General features: G+C 43.4%; 1 protein-coding gene and 1 long non-coding RNA gene across 2 annotated transcripts in view; one reads left to right on the top strand and one right to left on the bottom strand.

The window, feature by feature from the left end:
* The window catches only part of LOC109282243 (uncharacterized), a 61,368-nt gene extending 48,013 nt beyond the window's left edge, over positions 1–13,355 (top strand). The window contains exon 3 of the long non-coding RNA XR_002089178.2: positions 12,920–13,355. This is a non-coding gene — a long non-coding RNA (uncharacterized LOC109282243). The remainder of the gene's footprint in view (positions 1–12,919) is intronic.
* TMC2 (transmembrane channel like 2) overlaps positions 1–25,250 on the bottom strand; it is an 88,624-nt gene that overhangs the window by 47,587 nt on the left and 15,787 nt on the right. Inside the window, exons 2-9 of the mRNA XM_059728755.1 lie at positions 25,137–25,184; positions 21,817–22,147; positions 19,973–20,128; positions 17,472–17,562; positions 13,598–13,679; positions 13,351–13,457; positions 6,510–6,608; positions 2,591–2,733 (exon numbers count right to left, since the gene is read on the bottom strand). Coding sequence (XP_059584738.1) covers positions 2,591–2,733; positions 6,510–6,608; positions 13,351–13,457; positions 13,598–13,679; positions 17,472–17,562; positions 19,973–20,128; positions 21,817–22,147; positions 25,137–25,179 — 1,052 coding nt within the window. The 5' untranslated portion in view covers positions 25,180–25,184. The remainder of the gene's footprint in view (positions 1–2,590; positions 2,734–6,509; positions 6,609–13,350; positions 13,458–13,597; positions 13,680–17,471; positions 17,563–19,972; positions 20,129–21,816; positions 22,148–25,136; positions 25,185–25,250) is intronic.

Genomic DNA, 25,250 nt, shown 5'->3' with positions numbered 1-25,250 from the left:
TTGTGATCTGAGGCTCTAGTTGTGACAGCTATTGTTAAGAAAGACTGGTTTCATATGTCAAGAGAAAAATAATTGTTCATCGCAAAAGGATACATTGTTTAATTGGTTCACAGTACTGTCAGCAAAGTGGAGAAGAAGAGGAGTTGCTCATACAATATCTAGCAGAATAGGGTCTTGTTCTGTAAGTATGACTCCTGATTCCTTTGGTAATACTAATAATGGATCATAATAACAGTAGCTCTTCTTAGCATGTTATTTAACTCAAAAATCAAATCTCAGGTGCTGTCCAATATACTAGTGTGACAGGTGCCCACTCTAGGCCGACCTTAATGTGGCCTGCGCACTTGTTCCTGGGGTAACCGCCCACCTACTCACCTGCCATGCTTTGTTATTAATTGATTAGTTAGCAGGAGGCTGCCCTTGTACTACCCCGCTGCTAGGGGGTGCTATCTGCGGCTCTGTTTCCTCACCTACACCGCAGTCCACACCTCACCAATGGAATCACTGTTGTCTCAATTCTATCCCTCTTTGGCCCCTTTCTGTTCTCCCTGGGCCTTCCTTCTCCGTGCCCACACTTGGGCTTCCTAATGAGGCCGCCCCCTCTCTGGGCCTCGCTGTGCCCACACTTGGGCTTCCTAATGAGGTCGCCCCCTCTCTGGGCCTCGCTGTGCCCACACTTGGGCTTCCTAATGATGCTGCCCCCTCTCTGGGGCTCACTGTGCCCAGCTCTGGGGCTGGGGTCTATGCACCCTGTACGCTGTGCCCTTACTGGTGCTGGGGCCCCCACACCACTGTGGGTCCCTATGAGGCCTCCTCCAACCCCTAATAGCCTCACCCAAACCACCGGTTATAACAACAACAAAGCAAAACACAAGCCCCTGGGCTATAACATAACTATAAGCTGCCTGGCTATAACAACGTTGCTCAAGCCTCTGAGAGCTGCCATAAGCTGTACCTGTGGCCAGGCTTCTTCCCACATCCTGACTTAAGGAGCTCCTGCCTCTCTGGCTGCTAGCAGAAAACTGCCTCTGGCCTCCTGTCTGTGCTTTATATAGGAGCCAGGCCCTGCCCCTTTCAGTCAGCTGACCTTCTTTGGTTGCCCTGGCAACCCACAGCTGGGCTCCTTAGTCCCTGCTAGGGCTCTTTCCCTGGCAGTTTACCCCTCTTCAGGCACAAGGCACCTCAGTGCTCTGTGACAACTAGCTATACAATATTCCAGTAAGAATTCAATGGCTAAACAATGCTGGATCAAAGAAGTTGTAGGAAACCAAAGAATCAGTTGAGGAACAGATATATCTTCAATTGTCTCCTCTTTCATGTTTGATCCCAAAAATATTTTTAAAACTGCCATTCAATTTTCCAGCATAAATTCCTCAAGCAGAGATAAGACTACTGATTTTGCATTTTCATTGCAAATGTATAGCAAAGCCTATGTCCCACTTCAACAAAAGCCTCAATATTTTAGGTGCAATGAAGAGCAACGGGCCTGTTTCAATAAAAATAAAAATCAATTTTGTATACCCGTTCCTATTGTGAGGAAGGATGGTCTCACATTTATGGCATATAGAGAGTTGCCAAAAGATAGAACTATCTCTTGCTTTGTGTACACTTTCACTGTGACCTTATGCGAGTTACTTAAGCTTCCTGTTCCTAGGTTTCTGTAAAGGGAAAAGTGAGAGCAATATCATCTGTTTCATAGATGGCTTGGGAGCCTAAATTAGATTCCTCTGAAATGCTTTGAGATCCTTGACTACAAAGTCATTAGATTAGTGCAAAACATTATTACTCTATGTAGTTCACACTGGTTTGAGGCTGTTTCTGCAATACTTAAGTGTTTGGATCTGATCTGTACTCTTGTTCACACCAGGAACTCTTGTTGCTTTTTATGGAAGCATTTCAAGTGCCAGGATTGTAGAAATAGACCTTTTAGAAACTCAGTGTAATCAAGATTCTCTTAAATACTCCCACTTCACTTGTTATGTAGTGTCACAGCCACTTGCTGTAATTCCTCCATAGAAATGTCCAATTTTGGGGAAAACAAAGGGGATAGGACAGGACCTTGTATCATTTGACTTAGCAGGCACTAAAGTCAAGGCATGAAGTGTTTGGGGGAGGGAATGCAGTAGGTAAAATAACTATGGGCTTAGTTCCAAGGATCATCATGAACTAACACAGTTAGATGGATTAAATGACCCTAATCCCAAAATATTCTTTCCAGGCCCAAGTACTATGAATCTGAGTTTTTTGGGGGTAAGCTAGGGGCAAGCATCAATAAAATTTAAATAAGTATCTCTCAAGGTTATTAAAATAATAGAAGTTTCCAGATGTGTGATTGTTAATTACTATTATTGCAATGTGTGCATGTGTGTGTATACACACACACACACATTCAAATTAATGTAATAACTGCATGTATACACACACACAGCAGCAGCAGCACTGCTGCTGTCTGCATAAAATCAAGGACTTCACTTTTCAGGGCTCTTCCCCACATACTATTCACACACACACACAGACATCTTTGGAGGGGGAGGGGGAGTATGAATTTCAGAGAAAAAGAAAAGAAAAAAACCTGAAGAACTTCACTTACGTTCTTATAACCACCACCAAGCTATAGCCAAATACACTAATTCCAACCATGAAATATGCCATTGGCAGCCTGTATTTTAACCATCCAATTGTCCGTTGGTTGTTGTAGTAGCCGTAAAAAAGAGCAGAGTACTTGATATACCCCTGGTGAAACATACAAAACACCAAAGTTAGATCTCCAGTCAAAGTTATGTGCATTTTTCTGTAGAAGAAAGGTCACAACATTGTGTTTATTTCAAAATACATATATATATTTTGTACACGTTTTGATTGAAAAAGGAGAGACAACTGGATTGTGTTTTTTAGTTGCATGCTCTCTGTATTTAGTGAACAGTTTATTATACTTTTCTATCATTCTGAAATGCCTTTGATAATATGCTCTTAGCTCTTCCACTTACTGGAAGAATCTCTCAAGATTAAGGGAAGCTGATGAGAAACTGAAATGCGCAGTCTAAACTGAATTTGCCCCTTCACTGATATCTAACTTTTCACCTTGGCATCACAATCTGCTCCTTGTCTTAAACATCTCTTTTGCTACAATTAATAAAAATTACCTTATTAGTTACAAACTCCTTGGTCCTTACCCCAGGACTAAACTCCCAAATCTCTCAAACACTATGGTAAATCTGACAGTCAGCCTTTGCATTCCCCAGGTCTTATCAAACCAGTACAAAATGATTTCTTCTAATTGGAAAATGAAACACTTTTAAACCATTAGAGATTCATTTCTTTTATGGTCCACTGCTTGTAATGGAAAAGACAGAAGTCAATTATCTTTAACCTTTCTCATAGAAAACAGATCTCTGATGGAAAATCAGCTCCCACTTCTGAGGTGGAGCTGTGTTTTGTTGCATATACATGCACATGTGTACACACATACAAGTGAACATTCATGAAGTGCACAGACATTCATTTTATTTCTCAGAACGCTGATAGATCCCTCTCCATTTTTCTGTAATCTCATCTGTGTTGATGAGTATTACAGCATGTTGTGTTTCTCTTCTGATTTGCATTTTGCCCTCTTGCTGCCTATTTACAGTTTAATGAAGCAACTGGGTTATGACATTCTTGGAAGCCTCCTCTGTTCTGATCAGCGCTTTGGAGAAGCCAAATGCATCACTTGAAGGCTATATGTGAGGCTATATGCCAGACCAGTTTCCAGCCCTATGTAAATGCCCAGGTGAATTGTGTTTATTAAGTTGCTATTTAAACACTTCCTTATTTATGTAATGCTTCTACTAATTTAAACACATAATGTAGCATGCATTATTATTTTTGCATGATTTCCAGTGGTGTAAACACTGTGTGTTTAAACCTTATGTTGGAGGTGCAAAGTGACCGTTTACTTTTCTCTGGAATTACTGAGCAGCTATTCAATCTACTGCCAGCAGCACATCAGCTGTATGGCAGAAACACAGAAACTTGGAAATTGTAGCAGATTATATAGCGTGCTTTGGGGAGGAGTAAAGAAAAAAGCCTTATAAAATATAAAGAGGACACTTCTGGTATTCATTAGAAAGACTGTTTTCAGGTTGGAGTCCTACTCTTCCATCTATCTAGTTCATAGTATTGTAAGGACTAAAAAGTATAGTTTACCAAACATAATGCAGTATGCTCTTTATTTTCCATCTGTGGAATGAGATATTGTGTCTGAAGCCCAAATGAGATGTATGGTTTTCTGTTGCTGTCATCAATTATGTAACCTACTTGCTGGTATTCATTAGGCTTGTGCGAAGTGGCTAATATTTGCTTCGGATTCCAATTCGGGCAATTCAGGGGAGAGTGATTCAATTCGGTGATTCGAATCACTGTCCCAAGTTGATTTGGCTGAATCTGATTCGGAGATTTGGCCGATGCCAAATCGGCCAAATCTCCAATTTGGATAGGCCCCATCCCCCGCTCGCTCTCCCAGTCCCGTCAATGGCTGCCCTGCCCCACCCCAGCTCCCAGCACTTAAAAAAATAAATAAATAAAAAGCTCCCACTCACCAGCTGCTGCCAGGTGGGGGGGGGTGATCTTCACTGCCTCCCAAACCCCGCCCACTCTCTCAGCCCCACCCCCCATGGCAGCTCCACCTGGCCCCAGGTCCCAGCTCTTTAAAAAAAAAAAAAAGCCCCAAGGTCACTGGCTCCTGCCAGGCAGTTGGGTGATCCCCACTACCCCACGCTGTGTGGGGGACTCTGGCATGAGCCTCCAGAAGCCCCAAGGCCACTGCAGCAGCCAGTGAGTGGGGGCTTTTCTTTTTTTTAAAGAACTGGGAGCTGGGGCAGGCGAGGCAGCCACAGGATGGGGCTGGGAGAGCGGGCAAGGGATGGGGACTCATGGCAGAGCCCCACACACAGCATGGACCAATGAGAGACAGTGGGGATCACTCCCCTGCCTGGCAGCAGCCGGTGAGTGGGGCGTTCTTTTGTTTTTTAAAGAGCTGGGGCTGGCCGAGGCAGTCATGGGGGTTGGGGGGGCTGGGAGAGTGGGCGGGGGTTAGGGGCACTCGGGGGGGGCTGGGGGAGCAGGCAGGGGATGAGGCCTGGTGGGGGTTAGGGTTAGGGTCAGGGTTATGACCTTTTCCCAAATCAGACTTCCTTGGTGTTACATATAGAAATTAGATAAATAAAACACACACCCACTTCAGATTTGCAACAAATTCCTTTTATGTTTGTTCAGATGTAATTGGATTCTGGCTTTCTTTCATTTTTAAAGACTCAGAACTATTAGGCTTCCTTTGTTTTTCCAGAACCTTTCCTTGCCTGATTGGAGACCTCATGTATAAAAACGCAACCTAAGTTAATCTTGTTCATTTCTAAATGGACTATTATTTCTGATATAATATTCTTGTTGCAAATTAAATTAATAGTTCCACTTCTCATTTTAATCAGAGAAGTTATGCATGGAGATATACAGGACTTTTGTTTCCAGGGCTATATGGATAAAAGTATTTTTAGGGTGCCTGTATATGTCACAGGGTTTAATCCTCATTAAATTAAATAGGTTTATAAAATTTAAACTTGTTTATTTTGGAGTGTCGCATGAGTGTTTGCACATACTAGGTTTTTGAATAAATTAAACCCAGTCCCCAGCTGGCACTGCATGAAAGTGGGACGGTCCCACACTGCCCCCCCATCTTAGGGCTCCCCACTCTGTGCTCTGCCATGTGGCTGCGGGAGCAGGGAGCTGGCAAACAGCACAAGAAAAAAAAGGTGGCTGCAGTTCAAAAGTGGAAGCAATTTGAAGCAGTGAATTACAAAAAGTTGCAGTGCCATCTGGTGGATAAAGCGGCTCATTACATGACTTTGAGTGCCTTTGTGTTTGCAGGTAATGAATCCATGGAAGCGGTGCTTTACTTTGCAGCGGGCCAAACTAAACTATGGCCGAGGAGTTTTAGTTTAATTCACCAGAAAGGCTTTTAAAGTGTCTGGAAAACCAGCTCGTGCAAACAGTCACATCACTGCAGTTCAAGAAACAGCAAAAAATGTGTACAAATGCCTTTAGGTATGAAAAGTAGGTATCTGACTATAATATTATGGAGAAGCAGGGATGGAGGGACCTCAGGAGGTCTTCCTAGCTAAACTGTAAGTTTAAAGTACTATAACTATTTGTAGAACCTATTCTGAAACCTGAAGAACCAGTCTTCTTGCACCACTACTGAGCACAATGCCACAAAACAGAACCATTTCTACATTTCAATTTGAGAAGACACATATTCAAGTGGATCTCTAGTTCTGTATTCACTTTCAGTAAAATGTATCTATTCCTTTCAGGCAGAACCAGCAATTGCATATGTACCCAAGATGTGTGCTACAAATATATTGCAAGTGAATGTTTACCAAATTAATATTTAAATGAGTGCATATGGAGAATAAATTTCACTCCAAAATGTTTTGGGGCCTGCTTACTCTTGTAAGTGAATATTTAGTTCTTACCTCAAAATCCCAAAGGACAGAAAAATCCATGGCTGTTGCTTGTTCAGCTCTGGGTACAGTTTTTCTCGGCATACTTCCATAAGGCATTCCCATCAAGACCTGATTTAAGTTAATGGAGACATATTTATAGTCTACAATACTGTACATCTCCCTTCATTTTCCCTTAATTATATGTTTTCCTTGTTGGAACAGGTCAAAAGAAAGAGATGATGGATTCTGTTTATAACGTGAAACAAATTCACAAATAGGGCCTTAAAATTGAATGGAGAACTCTACTTGTAAGTACTTAATTCAGTCTCAATGAGCTCAGTTAGTTTATGATCATCATAAATTTCCAGTGCTACTCCAGACAGCTGAAAGTGCAGTACCTCCCAACATTTTCCTATAGCACTGGACCATTGGCCTTGTAGCCCCAATTCAGTAAATTGCTTTCCAAAGTTAATGATGTGTGTATGAGAGACGACTTTTGAAGTCAAGAGTTGCCTGTGTGATTTGAGAAAATGAGGCCTGATTTAGAGAGACTGTTTAATTTTTTATTTTTTCCTGATGCATTGTCACAGTGACTAGCAAAGAGTTGTACTGAAACCATGGAAGCTTTTAGAATAACCACCACCATATTTTTAAAAACGTATTAAAACCAACGGGATGTTCTCTTTGTAATGGAATGAAATTTTCCCAGTGCTTATATTGGTAAGTCTTGTGACAATTTGGAATCAACTGTGAATAACACAGGTGAAAAAAATGTGTTAAGTTAATGTGAAACACTCACAGACATAACCCCACTGCTGTCTATTTAGGTTTTTGCTCCTAACTTCCTTGCCAGTTAACTGCAACTTTTCTCCCAAAGCCTCACTTTTATCCCTATCCTTATCCCTTCTATTCAGTTGAACTACAACAAAACAAAACTGGTGAGAGACGTAACTCATACCATTTATAAATGGCCACTACCCCTTTCATTTTGTTCATGTATTCCATATCTTTTGAAACCCATACAACAGCAATTCTCAAACAGGGTGCTGCAGTACCCTGGGCTGTCTTGAGATTCTTTCAAGGGTGCCTTACAGTGTTAGCACTGTTATGCAGGCAAACACCTACATGATTCACAAGTTAAATCCAGATATTTCAAACAGGAATTCATAATGTCAAAAATGTTTTGACCTGTTGTAATCTTTTTTAGTTCTCTGCAACAGAAGAATTTCTGTATTACTTTTCTGTAGTCAAAAAAGGAATGAAAAATAAGAGCTGGCATTTCCTGAGTGGTGCTTTAAGCCTAATGTGAAGCGTCTTGAGCCTAAAAAGGTTGAGAACTATTGCCATGAAATGTGATGGGGGATAGGGGTGTGTGAAATGGGCCCTATTCAATTCAGATTTGGCCCAATTCAGGGACAGTGATTTGATTAGTTGATTCGGATCACTGTTCCCGGTTTTGATTCAGCTGAATCTGAATCTGAAGATTCAATGCTGATTTGGACATACACACAGCTCTAAATGGTTTTTCTACATACCTCAAGGTACCAGGTGTGGCTCGTGAATGCTGCGATGGTGGGGTGGATGGAGCGTCCCACAGGAGCGTGGGGAGAGGGGGCCCACATGCTCGGCGGTGAATCCAGAAGTGGACCAGAAGTATTTCCGGTCCACTTCTGAGTCCACTGGGGAGTGCACGGGGGGGGGGGGGCGCACCCTCCTAGCTCAGAAATCGGCCAAGGGAGGACCCTGGGTACCCCCCCCCCAAGACCCAGGAGGAGTTAATAAGGCAGGGGGGTGCAGGGGGCAGTCCCCGGAGGACCCAGAAGTGGACCAGAAGTGCTTCTGGTTCACTTCCAGGTCTGCTGCTAAGTACACTGGGGACCCTCCTGTGCTCCTGTGGGATGCTCCATCTGGCCCATCATCACAGCATTCACAAGCTGCCTGGTACCTTGAGGTATGTAGAAAAAACATTTAAAGCTGTGTCTATGTCCAAATACTTGAATCTTTTCGAATCTCTCCAAATCGATTTGGAGGGTTCTGATTTGATTCAGAGAGATTAAAGGTCTCCTGAGTCAATTCAGATTTGGAGATTCAGCCACTGAATCGGGTCAAATCTCTGCTGAATTGAATCAGCAACCAAAGCTTTGCACAGCCTTAATGGGGGATGTGATGGCAACAATGAAACTAAATAAAAGGTCAAAGTTTGGAAGAAGCCTAAGAGATGGGTTTCTGGATTTGGGCAAGTGAGTTTGATTTTCCAGGAAGAAACCCAGGAAGGAGTTCACTAGGAGCAATGGCAATGTTTATCTTTTGGGCATCCTGAACCACAGGTTCAGCTTTGGTCCCCTGTTCTCTGTATAACCAAATTAATTGCAATGTAATGAAGGCCCTGATTAGTTCAGACTCTCATAGCATTTCTGCTGCCCTGGTTAGGATAAAATTTAATAGGGAAGTGATTTATGGTTTCTCTGGGACAAGTCCTGCCCTGGATACACTGGTATAAACTCAAAGTAACTTCAGTCACCTTAATGGAGTGGGTTTAGAACTTGACCATCTTATTGTCTTTTCCCCTCCTTCTCTTAGTAATACAGTGATCACTGTATTACTGTGAAATTCTTCCTATGTAACCACAAGTAAATTAATTCAATAGGAGCCATTGCTTGCCAGGCTGATGTTTCTTGAATAGTTGAATTGTAGACTGGTTGTGCCTATCAAAATCTGATCTGGGTACCTGCAAGGTTGTTTTTCACTGTGCTTTTCTTCAGACTTCTAAATATAGGAAACTGTTAGATTTAGGTCAATGGTGCCTCAGAAGTGTGTTTTCCAGGGCATGGTGGTGAACTTACACACAAGCAGTAGTTGGGAGATGGTAGAAATTTTTACATTTAAGATAGGCTTTTGATCTTGATAATCCATTGAAATTCTTTGTTTAGCATCAGGCCTCATCTAGGCGAAAATGGTTCTGTGGAAGCCATAGTGAAATAGCATACAAATGAATTGTAAGTGGGGGAGGAAGCTGGGTATCTCAAGGGTCTGGGATTGAAAAGGATATCAGTAGTCAATAGAGTGAAATGTCCAAAGAGTTGCCAAAAGCATTAATAGAAGCAGAGTTAAATCAATTGCTGAGCACTGCAAAAATATCCCATTGATGTGTATGCTGATCCTCTTTGAATATTTTTTCCTTTGTATGTCAGAGAGCTACCTGAAAATATTCAGGAAGAATTTTTCCCTAAATAATTGAAATCGGTTCCCTGGCTAACCACTTACTGTGAAATGGAGGCTGTTAGAGAAAGGAGGATGTCTGTATAGTGACAACTTAAATTTAAACTTCCCTTGTTTGGAAAGAAGGGTGCTTCACCTTGAACTTCCTGTTTTTCCCTCTGTAATGCCATAAAGGGATTAGTTTTATCTGCTTTTGCAGTGCTGTTCCCTTAAGTGAAGCCAAGAGCAATTGAGGGCATTTGTGCATGCTTGTTGATAGGTTTTATATTATACAGTTCTGGAGTAATGAAATCAATCATATTTGGAAAAACAATCATTAAATGGCAAGGGACAGAGGGAGAACAGTGAAAGGTGGCATCAGCAAGGTGATGTGAAGAACAATATTTTCATAATGCAGTTGTATCCCACAGTAACATAGGGCAGGACTAGCTTCAGAGCAAGACCACTATATGACAAAAATGGTTGCCTGGGAGTGAGTCATAAAGACTTAATAGCACATTTATAGATAAGTTGTGGATAATGTGTAGCAATGTCTAAACACCTCACAGTCATAAATAAATAATGTGTGTATTTTAAGGGCTGCATTTAAATTTAAAATTATTTTTAATTAAATCCTTATTGACAAGCTCCATTTACATATCTTAAGAGATGAGCATGCAAAGGGCAATTGTTATGCATACAGAAGAATATCCTTTCCTCCATGATAGGCAACCATGCAATACTACAATGTAGTATTTTTCCTTTGGTTTTTCCCAAGAATTTCAGATGTTAAAATATCTAAAAGCAATATCATTTGGACAATATTTGTATATTGCGACCAAGCATGTTGATTTCTTCTGGACCATATGGATACTCCAAGCTTATAAGATTTGAGGGTTCTATTTTTCATTCTGGCCAAAACTTTAAAAATTCCAGCCTGAAGTTATGCTCTAAATCTGCATTTAATTGCCTCCTCATAGCATTTTCAAAAGCAATTTGAGTAAGTTAGGTGCACTGACATCAGTGCAGCAAGACTTTTAAGTCACTTAGGTCTTGTTTATACTGCTTCCCTGCCAAGGCCGGGACCACTGCTGCCTATTTGTTCCACTTGCTGCACACACGACAGCAATAGGACAGAGCAAAAAGCTTTGAAGGTTCCTACTGGTTTATTTCTCCCTTCCAGCAATAGAGTAGAACAAACCAAGAATGATTAAGCCATTAAGTAGTAACAATACCCACCAAATATATCAGTAAGACAGTCTAGTGTCATGTGCCTGCATAACTGGATTTTGCTCATTGTAAATGTCAAAATGAGGAATAAAAATTGACTGACATTCAGATGATGGCATCACTGGAGATAATGACACCCTAAATCAGGGGGGCACTTTCATTTGCCCTGTGATGCCCACCAATGAATTGTGCCTGCCCAGCCCTACCACCCAACAAAGGTGGGAGTGAGGCACCTACACCTGCCCCCAACATACCCTACTATGCCTTGCTCCCACCCTCATGGGTGGAAGGACCTGGTCCCGGTAGCACTGGGAAGGGCTGCTGCTGCAGGTTTCTCGGGCATCCCTCCAGGCAGCAGGTAGGGCAGCAGGGATGGGGGCAGGGCTACAGCTGGATGGGAGCACAGAGTTTGGGGCTAGGGCTGGCTGCAGTGTGGAGCCCATGCTGAGGGGGGCAGTGGCAGCGCAGAGCTCAGCTGGGCAGCATGTGGGTTTGAGGGAGGGTGGAGGGTATGGCTTTGTAACACACTGGTCTCTCCTGCAGTCAACACAGGCAACACTGTGGGGGGGGGTTGGGGGGAGTGTGTGGGGGTGGCATTTGTGGGGTGTGAGGGAGGGGGGGACTCCCCCACACACTCTCCCCAGGGTGCAGCAGCAGGCAGAGGCACTTGTTGCCTGGCTCTGGCCAGCGCACTGCACATCTCATTGAAGAGTGCAGTCCCCGCTGGGAAGTCTCTATCGCTGGTGCTTCCCACCACTCATGGGGTGGAGGGGCATCATGCGCTGGTGCCTGGCTCCATCCAGTACTGCACACTGTGGTGAGAAGCGCAGCCCCTGCCAGAAAGTTTGTACAGCCAGTGCTCCCCACTCTGGCACGGCACAGGAGGGAAGCCCCAGGCATGGGAGCTGGCTGCAGTGGGGAAGGCAGCCAGGTCCGGTGCCTTGGGCTTCCCTCCCTTGCCGCTTGAGTGCTGGGGAGCAACAATGATAGAAACTGCCCAGCAGGGACTGCGCTCCTCAATAAGATGTGCAGTGCTGGCCAGAGCCAGGCGCCAGTGCCCCTGCCTGCTGGTGCACCATAGGGAGAGTGTGGGGGGGTCCCCACACCCCTCCCACCCTCCCTCAGACCCCACAAACACCACACACCCTGCAGTATTGCTTGTGTTGACTGCCCAGAGACCAGTGCGTTCCAAAGCCAAGCACCCACACCCCACAAATGCCACACAACCCCCCAACATACCCTATGCCCCCACACACAGCCATACCCCTTCACAAACTCCCCCATGCCCCCTCACACACACACAACCCCCTCACCATACACCCCCCACCACACACCCCCCCGCCATACACACTATAAGAGACTAAGAATTTATTTTGAGTTATTATGAAATCACCTCTATCTATAGTACACAAACACAAATCATGACAAAAATATTTTTTGTAATAAAATTAAAATATGTTATAATAGGTGTTTGACTTTTAGTGTATGCTTTGTTTTTTTCTGGCTCTAAGATGGCAACCCTTCCCCACAAAGAAGTATATATGGGGGGCAATGGGAGGGACTTTCAGTGGAAAAGAGCAGGGGTTAGGGATGGGACTTCTGGTCCCAAGATGATGAACAGGGGAAAGGGCAACTGTCAAGGGGCAGGGCTACCTATGCGGACCTTAACAGCTCACCAAATCTTGTAAAGCAGCCCTCCACTCAAAATAATTGCCCACCCCTGCCCTAAATAAGGTCCCTGGAAATGAGAACATGTTAGATCAGATGGTATTCTATATGCAATGTTATAAGTCAAACCTTTTCCATTTTGGGGCATGGCCCAAGGCTTAATTTTTTTATTTATATGTTGTAATTAAATCCACATTTAATGATTTTTATAAAATATACTCAATAATGTAAAACACCAATGTGTGCTGTCAATCTCATTTTGACATTAACTGTGCCCTCAGTGCTATGTGCTACGACCTGAGTACAGAAATTGGGTGTGAATTCTTACTACTTTTTTCCTCTAGACCAGTACGGCTACAACCTGGATAACTGGCACATGGAAGATATCGAATTTTAGTCAATTTTTTTAATGAAATCTTCATAATTTCACAAGGAAGAAGCATCTTTGACCACCTGAAACCTGAGATACTGCTTCTGCCTTTGTTCAAGGTAATTTGAATCATTACAGAGCCTTACAACAGAGCTCAGAGACACCTTACCAGGGAAGAAATGCCTGCCTAGAGAAGTATTCCATCTATTGACTCCTCTGTGAAATCCTATAAAATATGAACTTTCATTTCTACCCAAGAGAACTTTTACAATCTTTTCTCCAATGCCTGATGAAGGGTGTTTGTGCCCAAAATCTTGCAATTATTATTATTTATTTATTTATTTTGCAAAAATCTAGTTGGTCTAATAAAAGACATAACCTCTACTATGAGTCCTGAATTCTTACCTCTGGAATTATAACTAGTCCAAATATTAAACCAAAAAGGACCAGATTTACCCCATACATCCATCGCAGAAATATAAAGTAAGATGCTACTGAAGAGCCAAAGTGACCTTAAACAAGAAGAAAGGTAATGATTAGAACTGTGGTGATGTAACATTCTCATTTACAAGAACTTACTTAAATAAATACAGAACAGAGCAACAAAATGTTTTTTATAATGCCTCACAGCTTAAGAGCAAATTTCACTTACTTTCCACCTCTTTTATCTTCATTTCCCAGGGTATACACTGAGTTTTAAAATTGTCAAAATCTCTTTTAAATTTCACCCATTTCTGAAAACAAAAACAGCATTGCAAATTAGAGACCAGCTAAGATGCTCTTGAAGATGACTGTGGGGTTTGTTTGTCTAGGGAGTTCTTTAAATTTAGTTTTTTGGTGAAGTTACAAAGAATCAGCAATGCAGAAATTGGGCTGGATTCCCAGGGCAAATCAGAAACAGCAAGCATGGAATTGCCAGTCATAGCTACGTTTTGGGAGGTGAGGGGGGTGGTAAGAAAAGGGTGAACCATAGTCTTTAATGGGTTCACTGGGTGCAGAAGCACTGTCTTAACTTCTTTAATTGTCTCTTTTACCAAATACTTGTTAACTGCTTAGTAGGGGTGTGCAAAGCTTCCATCACCGATTCAATGTGGAGAAGATTTGGCCCAATTCAGAAGCCAAATCACTGAATATGAATTGAATCGGGAGACAAAACCCCCTCCAAATCGATTTGGAAAAAGATTCAGAGATTCTGAGATTCAGAAGGCAGTCTTTCAGGGGAACAGAAACTAAGAAGAGGGAGGGGGAGCAGGGGGATCCGTAGCTGGCCAGTGACTGTGATCTTTCCCTGAGTCCCCTTCCAATCACAGTGCTCTGGGGAGGGACATAGAAACAGCATATAAGCCTCTGTCTGCAGCCTTTCTGTTTCTTTTGTGAACTGTTTCTGCCTGAGGGACAGTGTCTGAAAGGTACTACTGGACTGCCTGGGCTTCCTAGTTAGTCTACTGCTAGTCTGTCTTCTTGGACTGGGTATAGCTTACGAGTTACCCTTGCCTAGAATCCCTCTACTTATCCCTATCCAATCCATTTCTTTCAACTTATTCTTCCTCCCAAAACCTCTTATTTGAGGTTATCTTATTTCCCCCCACACACACTTTAAAAGAAAGCTATGTTTTCCCTGGCAGTGTGATCCATCAGTGTGCAGGAAAGTACAAACATTACACACACACACACACACACACACACACACACACACACACAGAAGAAGAAGAGATATTAATATTATTAATTACACACAAGTAAACAGAGAAGAAGAAGAGATATTGGACACATACAGCAATCTGAGAAGAAGAAGAGATATTGTTAGTTAGTTACACACAGAGAGAGAAGAAGAGATATTACAGCTGCACACACACACAGAGACACATTCTCCAGCACAGGAAAGATGAATATGAAGCATGCTGCAAAGGCAGGTGCCAGGTCTTCTGGCAGGGGAGGGAGAGGGGCTAGAGGGAGTAGGGAGAGAGCTACAGCTTCAAGTTCCCCCTGCCCCAAATAGATACATCCTCTTTCTTGGCAGTCATGAGTCTTCTGCTGTCAGTGGGAGCAATGAGGTGGGAGCAGTACCTGTCCCTGCACCCGCACCACCTCCCCTAGCATCAGAAATAGCCACCAGCACCAGCATGACAATCTCCTCCACCCCAATTTCATCTCCCAGTGTGAGCCTCCCAGTGCCAGAGGAGAAGCTGGATCTGGAAGCAGGGGACCTGAGCACCCTAGCTAAAGAAATTCTGGGGAATGAGGCAGAATCTGATTGTGTGCTCCATAGCCCTCAAAGTTCCACTAAAGCCAGGTCTCCGTCTCCAGAAAGCACCTCAGAGGAGGTTGAGGTTGAGACTGAGGTAGAGGCTGTGGAGACAAGTGGTTCAGCTGAGTCAGCTCCTCCTGTTGTTGTGCCATAGCCTGCTGAGCGGGGGATAAAGCAAGATCCCCACACACAATCCAGAGGCCGGGAGGTAGTGTACTGTGGGATCATTTTGAGGTGGCAGATGATCCCAAGTATGCTATCTGCCAGCACTGCCAAAGGTAGATCAGCCGGGGTAAGGAAATGAAACACTTGACCATCACAGAGATGCTGCTGTATCTCAAGAGGCAGCACCCCATTGCCCTTGTTCTTCCTCAGTCTGGCACCAGTGGGAGCATGCTCAAAGGGAAGTCCCCCTCTCACTCCAAAGCCTCCATCCCTATGAAGCAGAGACAGGCCACCCTGGAGCAGTGGGGGAAAGCTGCAGACAAAGGGGAGCACGTTGCAAGGGTGAGTAAGGTCACCCAGAGCATTGGGGAGATGCTTGCTCTGGCAGTGTGGCAGCCCCAGGAAATGCCAGGACTGAGGATCTCCCTGGTGAAAGGTGGGTAGGTGCCTTATACCCTCCAGCCACCACACATATGCACAGTCCTGGCTGGAGAAGGCCCAGACCCCTAAGAACTTTGAGAGGCCTGAGGATTGCTGGTTGCAGTGGAGTTGTGAGCCAAGTGAGCTCAGCTTAGCCACCTGGGATGCCATCTGCAAGACATGGGCTTTCAGGTTTAAAACCCTTCATCAGGCTGAGGAAGTATCTAGCATCTAGAATTTACAAACCACTTTTCACAGACAGGCCTATGAACTGCACTTCATCAACCTAGGTACAGAAACTCACGGGCTCAATATAGACATTGGAATTCTGACATGCTACAACCTGCCGGACATCTGACTCCCCAGGTACCTCTGCACTTTTACCTGCTACATCCCCCTTCCCTCTACCCCAGTCACCCCCTGATACCTCCATTTCTATTTTCAATGACTGGCTTTCTTGCCTGCATTGCATACCAGCCTAAGGCTTCTTTACTATTCCTTTCATCCAGGAAGAACACATACACACCAACTAGATACTTTTTCAGCCTGATGAAGGGTTTTTAAACCCAAAAGCTTGCAAAGAAGAATTTATCCAGCTGTTCAGTTGGTCTAATAAAAGATATCATATTGACCCTAAGAACCTTGCCAGGGCTATGTCCTTAGACCAACATGGCTACAACCTACACCCCTTAACACACACAAGTGACACGAGTTTTGCTTTTAGCTGTTTGAGGTGCAGTTTCACAGAAACCCCTGCACCACTCTTCCTGAAACCTGGCAGGCCGCCTTCATGTGCACACAATGGGTGATGTGTGTGGCAGGACAGCAGCCATTTGAAGCCATGCTCTCAGAGCTGGAGGCGGCAGTTTAGTTTCTCACCAACCAGCAGGGAAAGAACATCTCCCTGCTGAGCTTCCATGCCAGGAAGAACTTGGAGGTATAAGGGCTGGGGCTATATGGGATGGAGGCCCCACATCATCCTGGTCTTGACCTAAAACTGCACCCTGCCAGGGTGGGGAGTCCTGGGTAGGACTGCTGGTGGCATGGCAGCCCCAGGAAATGCCAGGACTGCAAACCTCCCTGGTGAAAGATGGGTAGAAGCAGGAGGTACCTGATAACCTCCAGCCACCGCACAGTCCTGGTTACGGAAAGTGCAGACTAGTAAGATCTTTGAGACACCTGAGGCTTACTGGTTGCAGTGGAGTTGTGAGGGTGAGAACAAGGGCTATCATCCCTGCAATTTTCATGCCGCTGCGCCTTAACACATATATAAAGTCATACATGTCAAGAGTTTTGCTTGTCAGCACCTTGAGGTGCAGTTTCCCATAAACCACTGCACCTATTTCCTTGAAACTTGGCAGGCCTCATGGCCTCAAAAGGGGCTACCATCCCTGCTGTTTTCATCCAAATCTGCCAAAAAAATGACAAAGTTATAGGTATTTCAGTGATTTCCCATTATAGTCTATGGCCGAATCTCTCTGAATCAGCATCGAATCTTCTGAAGCCAATTCAGCCAAATCAATTTGCAAAAGTGATCTGAATCTCCAAATCAAATCGCTGTCCTCCAAATCAGCCAAATCTGAATCCAAATTGAATACTTCCCTGTTCACACAGGCCTACTGCTTAGAGCACAAATATGCTGCATTAATGACTGAGCATTCAGGCTTCTCTTTGCCATTACTGCAGCTCTTACCTTTGCCATCATCACCTTATATGCGTAGAATTTTTTGCCCTTCCCTTTTCCCAAGGCTCCTTCAAACTTCTCTACAAAAGCTTGTGCCTCCCTAATTTAAAAAGAGAATATTTTACAATAGCTTTCAACTTCTGTGAATTTATGCTGTTTGTAATGGGAAAGAACATCTCACCAAATACTTCCTCCCTGATTTTAGACCTACATAAAATAAAAGCTCAAAAGTCACCTGCATTCCTGATAGCATTAATATTCAGGGTCTTCTTTGTGAATCAGTAGTAGAAACCATGATCTTCCCTGTTTTACAGCTCACTAATAACGCATGCATCAAGAAGACAGGGAAACTTTCTAGCAAACTAAAGGCTGAGAAGGAATATAACTACTTTGTATAAACACATTAGTTAGGTAAATACTAGGATAGGAGAAGAGCTATTTTGGCTAAAGAAAAGAACACTTAGGAATAAACTGGCTAAGAATAAATTTAAACTGGAAATTAAAAGAAGCTTTTTGAACAGGCTTTGAGTAGGAGTATTTGGGGCAAACAAAGTATTTTTCAGACTGATCCTGATAATTTTAAGAACAAGAATATATGGCTGTTGCCTGTGGGAGGGACCCTTCCATTCCCATGCCCTTACACATCATAGATGTGTCTCTCTACACATCACAGGTATCACACAATTAATTGGCTAATTGTGTAATTGCCTTAAGACCAGCTACACATGTAAAGTAGCTATCACATGATAAAAACTTCCAGCCAGCTATACAGTTAAATCTTGAAGATTTATACTGTCTTTTATAGCTGGTTGCTATTGAGCTTTAATTTGCACGTGTAGTAGGATTTCCCTTGTGGCTGAGAGTCCCTTCAACTGACAGACCTCCCAACTGCAGGGGTGTACCATGCCTAGTGTGCCTTTACCTGAATGTGTAGAGGGGGCCTAAAAATCATATTATGGTTAATACACTCACTTATAATGTGACCTTGGACAAGATGCCTTGGAGCACAGTTTCACAATAGGATATTTACAGATAGGTCCCCAAATCAGTGCATAGGCACTGATGTTTGAAACTAATGGCTTTAATCTTTGTGGTCCAGTTTCATCATCTCTGAAATAGGGCTAATACATATCCATCCTACAGATATGTTTATAAAGCTAAATTGATTAATACTTATAAAGTAGATTGAGATCCTTGGAAAGAAATAAAAAGTATTAGTGTTATGAACTCTAGCCCATGTCCCTAATGCAGCCAAGGTGTTATGGCAGTGTTGTTTGAGTTGGTTAAGCTTGCTCCCCTCCACTGTCAAGAGAAAAGAATAAAGGAGGGGGAAATATAGATGATCATGGCATCAGCTGCTGAGACTGCATCAGCAGGAAGACATTTTAGTAATAATAATATTTTGCCCTTTAAGTATCATCTTTCATTCCTCGTCTCCAAGCAATTGACAGATGACACTGAATTCCATCTATGTGGTACAGAAGCTGCCTTTTACAGAGAGATGAACTTTATTCTGCCTCCTACCTCCTTTTCCCCATACAGATTAATGGTGGCAAAGGGAAATGCTGCCTTTTATATGCAAGTGACAGGACTTGAACTGCACAGTGGCAGGTGCCTACAGGTCAGCTGGGCTACTCACAGTAAAAGGAAGACTCAGACAAGCCATTGCCCATTGTGGCTAAACAAGTAAATCACCTCTAGGCAAATGCAGTGGACTGAACCTACTCCCATAGGTAGATTCATGCTTATTTTAGGACTGAAATTTCCTCTCCTTGATACTAGCTTTCAAATCCCTCACTACCATCCTCAATATTGGGTTTTGAATTATTCTTTCTCAGCCCACCATCAGATAAGATAATTACTGGAGAGAAGAGCCGTTCTTTTACTGATATGTGGATTTTTGGTTCCTCTCCTCAGTGTTCCTTCTTCCATTTCCCCCAAACAGCCCCCTATGTCCTCCACTATAAAGATCTGTATTACTTCCACATACAGTACTGCACCTTTAGCAAGATAGGCAATACTGTTGTGTGCTCTACACATCTGTAAGTAATACTGTCTTTTCCTGAATACTCTACAAGCCGTAAAGCTTCTGGCAGTGCAAAGTAACCCAGCTGCTTGATTTCTGTATATCACTAGGCATAAATAAGCAGAGAAGGGCTCAGTTTGCTTTAACAAGGAGTCCTCAAGTCAGTTGTTCAGCTGGCTTTAAATAAAAGGGTAAAATGATCCCAGCCTGGGAATCAGGCAAACAGATTTTGTCCAGCATCTGTTCTCTGGTTACAGACACTGACAACAAAATCCTACCTCTGAACCCCTATCATGTAGACCACAGCACACTGGCCTCATTCCAGTGGTTGCTTTTTCCAAGACTGGGGTTTTGAGATGGCAACAGGAGCATCAAGATGTAATTAATCTGAATTGCAGTGTACAGTCAATGACTATTAAATTCACACTCTAGTTTCAGTGCTTCCTCCCATGGAAAATGAAGAGTTAGGAATCCGTTAGTCTACCTGAGCACTGTTAACTTCTTTGCCATACGCCAAGGTTTGTTCCTCATGGTGGATATCAGCTTTTTCTTTTCCTCTACCTGCTCCTTGAGCCTTTCTAGTTCTTCCTCTGACAAAGACTCTTCATCAGATGAGTTGGAAGCAGATGGGGAAGAAGAGCTAGGGGAGAAAGAGAGTGAAGTTATGAAGTAGAAGCAAGGGAAAAAAAATAAATAAAAATGGGGGAGGAGGGGGGGCAGAACCTCTGCAATACTTGAGAAATCCTGAAGCCATTTCCAAAGCACTAAATCAGAAAGTTGCCATTTACCGTGTACAAGAAAATAACCATTATGTACTTAATAAAGATGCCAGATTTTATATGTTTGAACATGTTTAGGGGTCACCTTATACTGAAAAATGTTTATTTTCAGTTCTGTTATTGCCTGAGTAAAAACTATGATACATGAAAGTTTTAAAATCAGAACTTGTATGAACTGTCTACCACCACCTAATCTAGATTGTACTGGATTTCCATGAGCTGACACCACCTGAGCCAACATGAACCATTGTCAAAGGCAAAGAATACTTTGCTTGGAAATCCATATAACAACTTAGTCCGCCAGTACTTTTCCTGTTCTTCTTCTTGTAAAATGACTCAACCTTCTTATGATAGGTGTGAGTATCACTGGCACTCTTGCAGCTACCTGCCTGTGATTGCAGTGGGGCATGTGATATTAGGGCTGTGCAAAGCTTCGGTCACTGATTCAATTCAGCAGAGATTCGGCCCGATTTGATTTGGCCGAACCGAGCCAAATCTTCAAATCCAAATCGAATCAGGAGACCCTTTAATCTCTCCAATTTGAATCAGAACCCTCCAAATTGATTCCAAGAAATTGAGAAAGATTTGACGATTTGGCCATAGACACACCTTTAAATGTTTTTTCTACATACCTCAAGGTGCCAGGTGGCTCGTGAATGCTGCGATGCTGGGGTGGATGAAGCGTCTCACAGGAGCATGGGGGGTCCCCAGCGCGCTTGGCAGCAGGCTCAGAAGAGGACCAGAAGCACTTCCAGGTCCACCAGGGAGTATGCTGGCAGGCCCCCCAGACCCTTCTCCGGCTCAGTGACTGGTGCCTCTTAGGTTCGGGGGGGCACCCAGGATCAGCCAGTGGCCAATTGCTGAGTGGGAGGGAGGTGCAGGGAGCCCCGCGTGCTTGGTGGTGGACCCAGAAGTGGACCAGAAGTACTTCTGGGTTCATAGCTGAGCACACAGGGCCCCCCCCGCGCTCCTGTGGGATGCTCCATCTGACCCACCATCATAGCATTCATGAGCCACGCCTGATACCTCAAGGTATGTAGAAAAAACATTTAAAGCTGTGTCCATGGCTGAATCCCTGATTCTCCAAATCAGCATCGAATCTTCAGATTCGGATTCGACCAAATTGAATCGGGACATTGATCTGAATCAATGAATCGAATCACTGTCCCCAATTCGGGCCAAATCCAAATCCAAATCGAATATGGCCTGTTTTGCACACCCCTAACAGTCAGGCAAAAAAAAGGCTGGGAGAAAATAAGAGGACTGCAACAAAGAAAAATCAAGGGGGAAATAATCTTGAAGCTTAAGAGATCCTTTCTAGGTTTTTCTCTTGGTTGACCCAAGGCAGCCCTTAGAAATATGTGCTGTGTTACATATTGAATTTAAACCAGAATAACCCTGATTACATTTTTAAAATATTGATAATTTAGTCATCTTATATTTAGCAACCCTGACCAACATGACACAGGTTCACCATTAGAAACATGCTGGCATAGAATAAAATTGAAATTCTACCATGTGGCTTTATAGCTGGCCATTATTAAAATACCTCTCTCCATTGCCTTTTTTCTTTTTCTTATCCTTATCCTTCACTTTCTTGTTTGTTTGCTTTTCCTTATTTTCTGCCTCCTTTTGGCCTTTGGTAGCAGCTTTTCTGTGTCTCTCTCTCTTCCCACTTGGTGCTTTCTCCGATTCACTTTTCTCACCACTGTTTTTCACTCGGCGATTTGTCTTTCTAGTGAGTCTTTTTCTTCGGAAAATCTCATCCTCCTCTTCACTCTCATCTACTTCTTTAGTTTGCTGATTCTTCTCTTGTCCGCTTGACTTGATTGCTTCCCTTGAGCAGGGCCTTTGGATTGTCTCCTCTTCCTCCTCATCTTCTGTAATATATGGTGGAGTAGTAAGGGTTTAATTCCTTTCCTGAGGGTTGACATGATGACATCAACAGGAAGTGTCAGCCACCTTTGCGTGTGTGTGAGCAGTTGCAAGCAAGCCCTTTGGAGAGAAAGAAGTCTCCCTGCCTTTTCCTGAGCTATGAGATAGCACACGTGGAACTAGTCCTTTTATAAACACTTAACACATGTTAATATAGTAAAGATTTGCCTGCCATATAGTGAATAGTGCATGTACCCTTTCTGATCTAGAGCCCACTGAAATAAATGAAAAGGTGCCCATTTGTTTTCATGGGCTTTAGATTTGGCTCATACTGAGCATCAGTGTCAGCACTTGGCTCAGTGCACACTTTCCATTAGCAGTAATAATAGTGGGACATAAATTTGGGCATCACTGAATGGAATGTGACCCCAACAGCTAAAACTAGCAATCATTTCTATAATAATACATTTTAAAAAAAATACTGTTTCTGAGTGAGCAAGCATGAGCATTTTCTTGAGCTTTCAGTGTGATAGAACTGTGGAAGCAAAAATAATATACTGTAAATGAAATACTATATTTTTTCTTTTTATAAAAATTATAAGTTAATATTGTGCGCATGCAAGTAGCTTAATGGCTATGCTCTGAGATAAAAGTTCCTGTATTTCTATACAGGACAGGGACACTTCAGACAGCACTGACACTATCATTTTTTATCCTTTTGCTTCAATTGATTGTAACTGTTACTTGGAGGAATCATTTCCAAGAAGGAAGAGCTAGATATTCTCTCTGCTCATTCTACTTGTCATCATCAGCAAGACCACCAATAAGTGCTAGTTGTGATGGATATTATAACTCATCAATATATGGAATATAGTTTTGAAATAAATCTTGAAATAAATCTTGAAATTTAAAATTGTTTTGTATCATTTAACAAGCTTTGAAAGTAAACTTTTTTTCTCAATGATTAAATATTTTTTTCTGAATGTTACTAGTTTTCCTTTCTTCTATTCCCCCCTTTTTTGCCATTAATTATCACTAAAGGTCTAATCGATTCACGATTCCATGGATTTTGTGGAAAACATGAAATATGGAATTGTCAGCAAAAGCAACTTAAAAAAATAAGATCTTAATAAAAATAAAATATTCTCTCCCCAGTACAGGGAGAGGGAAGAGGAGGTGCCAGCTGGCAAGGTAGCACAAAGGGCAGCATTCACCTCACTGAAGGCTACTCCACCTGGATCCACCTACACACAAGATGGTGGCTGCCCCTTCATCCCTCCTCCCCTGCCAGTGCATAGGAGCCTACCTTAATGGATTTTTACTAAGATAAACATAAATTAGTATTTCTAAACTTAGTTTGTACAACTCTACATATAATTTGCTTTGTTGTGTATCATATATAAACACATCCAGGAAATACCCACAGAATTTGCTATTTATATCATGATCAACCCACAAAAATTGTTTAGTTGCTCCATGATTTAAGTAGATCCCTATCAATAACTTTTTATAACTTTTCCAGCTATTGAAAAATTACAGAGTGATTAAAGCAAAGATGAAGCTTTAGTTCTATTTGGATTATTATTTGGAGGAATTTGTAGAAGATAGATTTGTGGATGGAAAAGTGAAGGGTAAAAAAGACGAGGAAAAAATAGTCCTAAAACCTCTGGACATAACTGATTCTCCTGTATTCAGTGGCATAACAAGAGAAAAACTGATGAAAAGGTCAAAACTAGCAGAGAGCTCAAAATAATAAATTTTTTTGTTTAGGTGGATATCTGGAATTTTTTTAATAAAGCAAAGTGTGTCTTTTAGGGGTGCACCAATAAAAATTTTTTTTGCCGATACCAATGGCCGATTATTAACCAGCCATATTGGCTGATATGCAGCCCTGCAGCTTAGAAAGCAGCATATGGCAGATCAGTCTGTGGTGGGGAACGGGTGTGGGGGGAGCCAGACAGAGGACCCCATGGTGAGGGAGGGAATGAGGCTGGGGCAATGGAAGGGGTAGGGGCAGGCACTGCTGAGCTGGGGCAGGGCATGGGATAGAACCATGGGTGGCTCATCTAGGGGGCACGGGAGGGTATGGACCCTGCCACTACATGCATCCCTGGGGGAGGCATGTGGGGCATGTGCCCCCTGGATTTGTGCATGGGGCAAGGGCAGGATGCCCTCTGCAGGCTTGGGGCCAGGGGCTGCAACAGCATCTTCCTGGCAGGGGGGTGGGGGTGGTGCTGGGAGTAGTAGCTATGGAGGGGGCTACAGGGAATTCTGGGTTGGCTGTAGCCCACACTATAGCCTCCACCCCCACACACCCTGAGCATAGCCCTAGCCCTACCAGCCCTGCTGGGAAGAGGCCAGTGCAGCCCGTGGCCCCAAGCCTGCAACAGGCAGTCTGCCCTCACCCCACACACAAGTCTGGGGACCACATGTCCCCCCATGCCTCCTCAGGGCTACGCGCTGTGGCAGGGAGCTGCCCCCGCTCCCCACCCCACCGCAGCCCCTGGACAAGCTGTCCTCAGCAATGTCCTGCAAACTGCTCCATCCCAGCTGGGCAGTGCTTATGCCTGCCCCAGTCCCACCCTCTCCTTCATCATGGGAGCCTCCATCTGCCCCCCCATGTCCCTTCCTTCCCCCATGCCCGTTCCCCACCACAGATTTACCAGATGGATGCTGCTCTCCAAGACACCGGGCTGCATTCTTGGCCACGTGCATGCTGTGGCTACATGCATGCACATGGGATTTATTGGTGACATTATCAGCTACACTGGCCAATAAAAGCTGATGATGTCAATTTTCCTTTTATAGGTACTGATGTGATATGGAGCAATATATCAGTGTACCTCTAGTTTTTTGACTTTGCTCTGAATTTCTCATCAGAACCACTGGTGGTGTGCAACGCATCACAACCCATCAAGGGAATCTCAGCAGACAAAGTTTTAGTCTTGTATCTGTATTTCCAAATAAGACTACAGCTTCTCCTCTCCCCTTTACCTTCGCTTTCTGGGTCACTTTGCACTTGTCCATCAACCTCCATTCCAACTGCAAGACAAAGAATGATGAATAATTGAATTGGTCAGTGGGGTTTTTACGTACAATATTTTATAC

Source organism: Alligator mississippiensis, chromosome 5 (genome assembly GCF_030867095.1).
Source record: "Alligator mississippiensis isolate rAllMis1 chromosome 5, rAllMis1, whole genome shotgun sequence".
NCBI classification, from domain to species: Eukaryota; Metazoa; Chordata; order Crocodylia; family Alligatoridae; genus Alligator; species Alligator mississippiensis.
The sequence above is the reverse complement of the archived record's forward strand: the minus strand, read 5'-3'. Positions and strand labels throughout refer to the sequence as shown.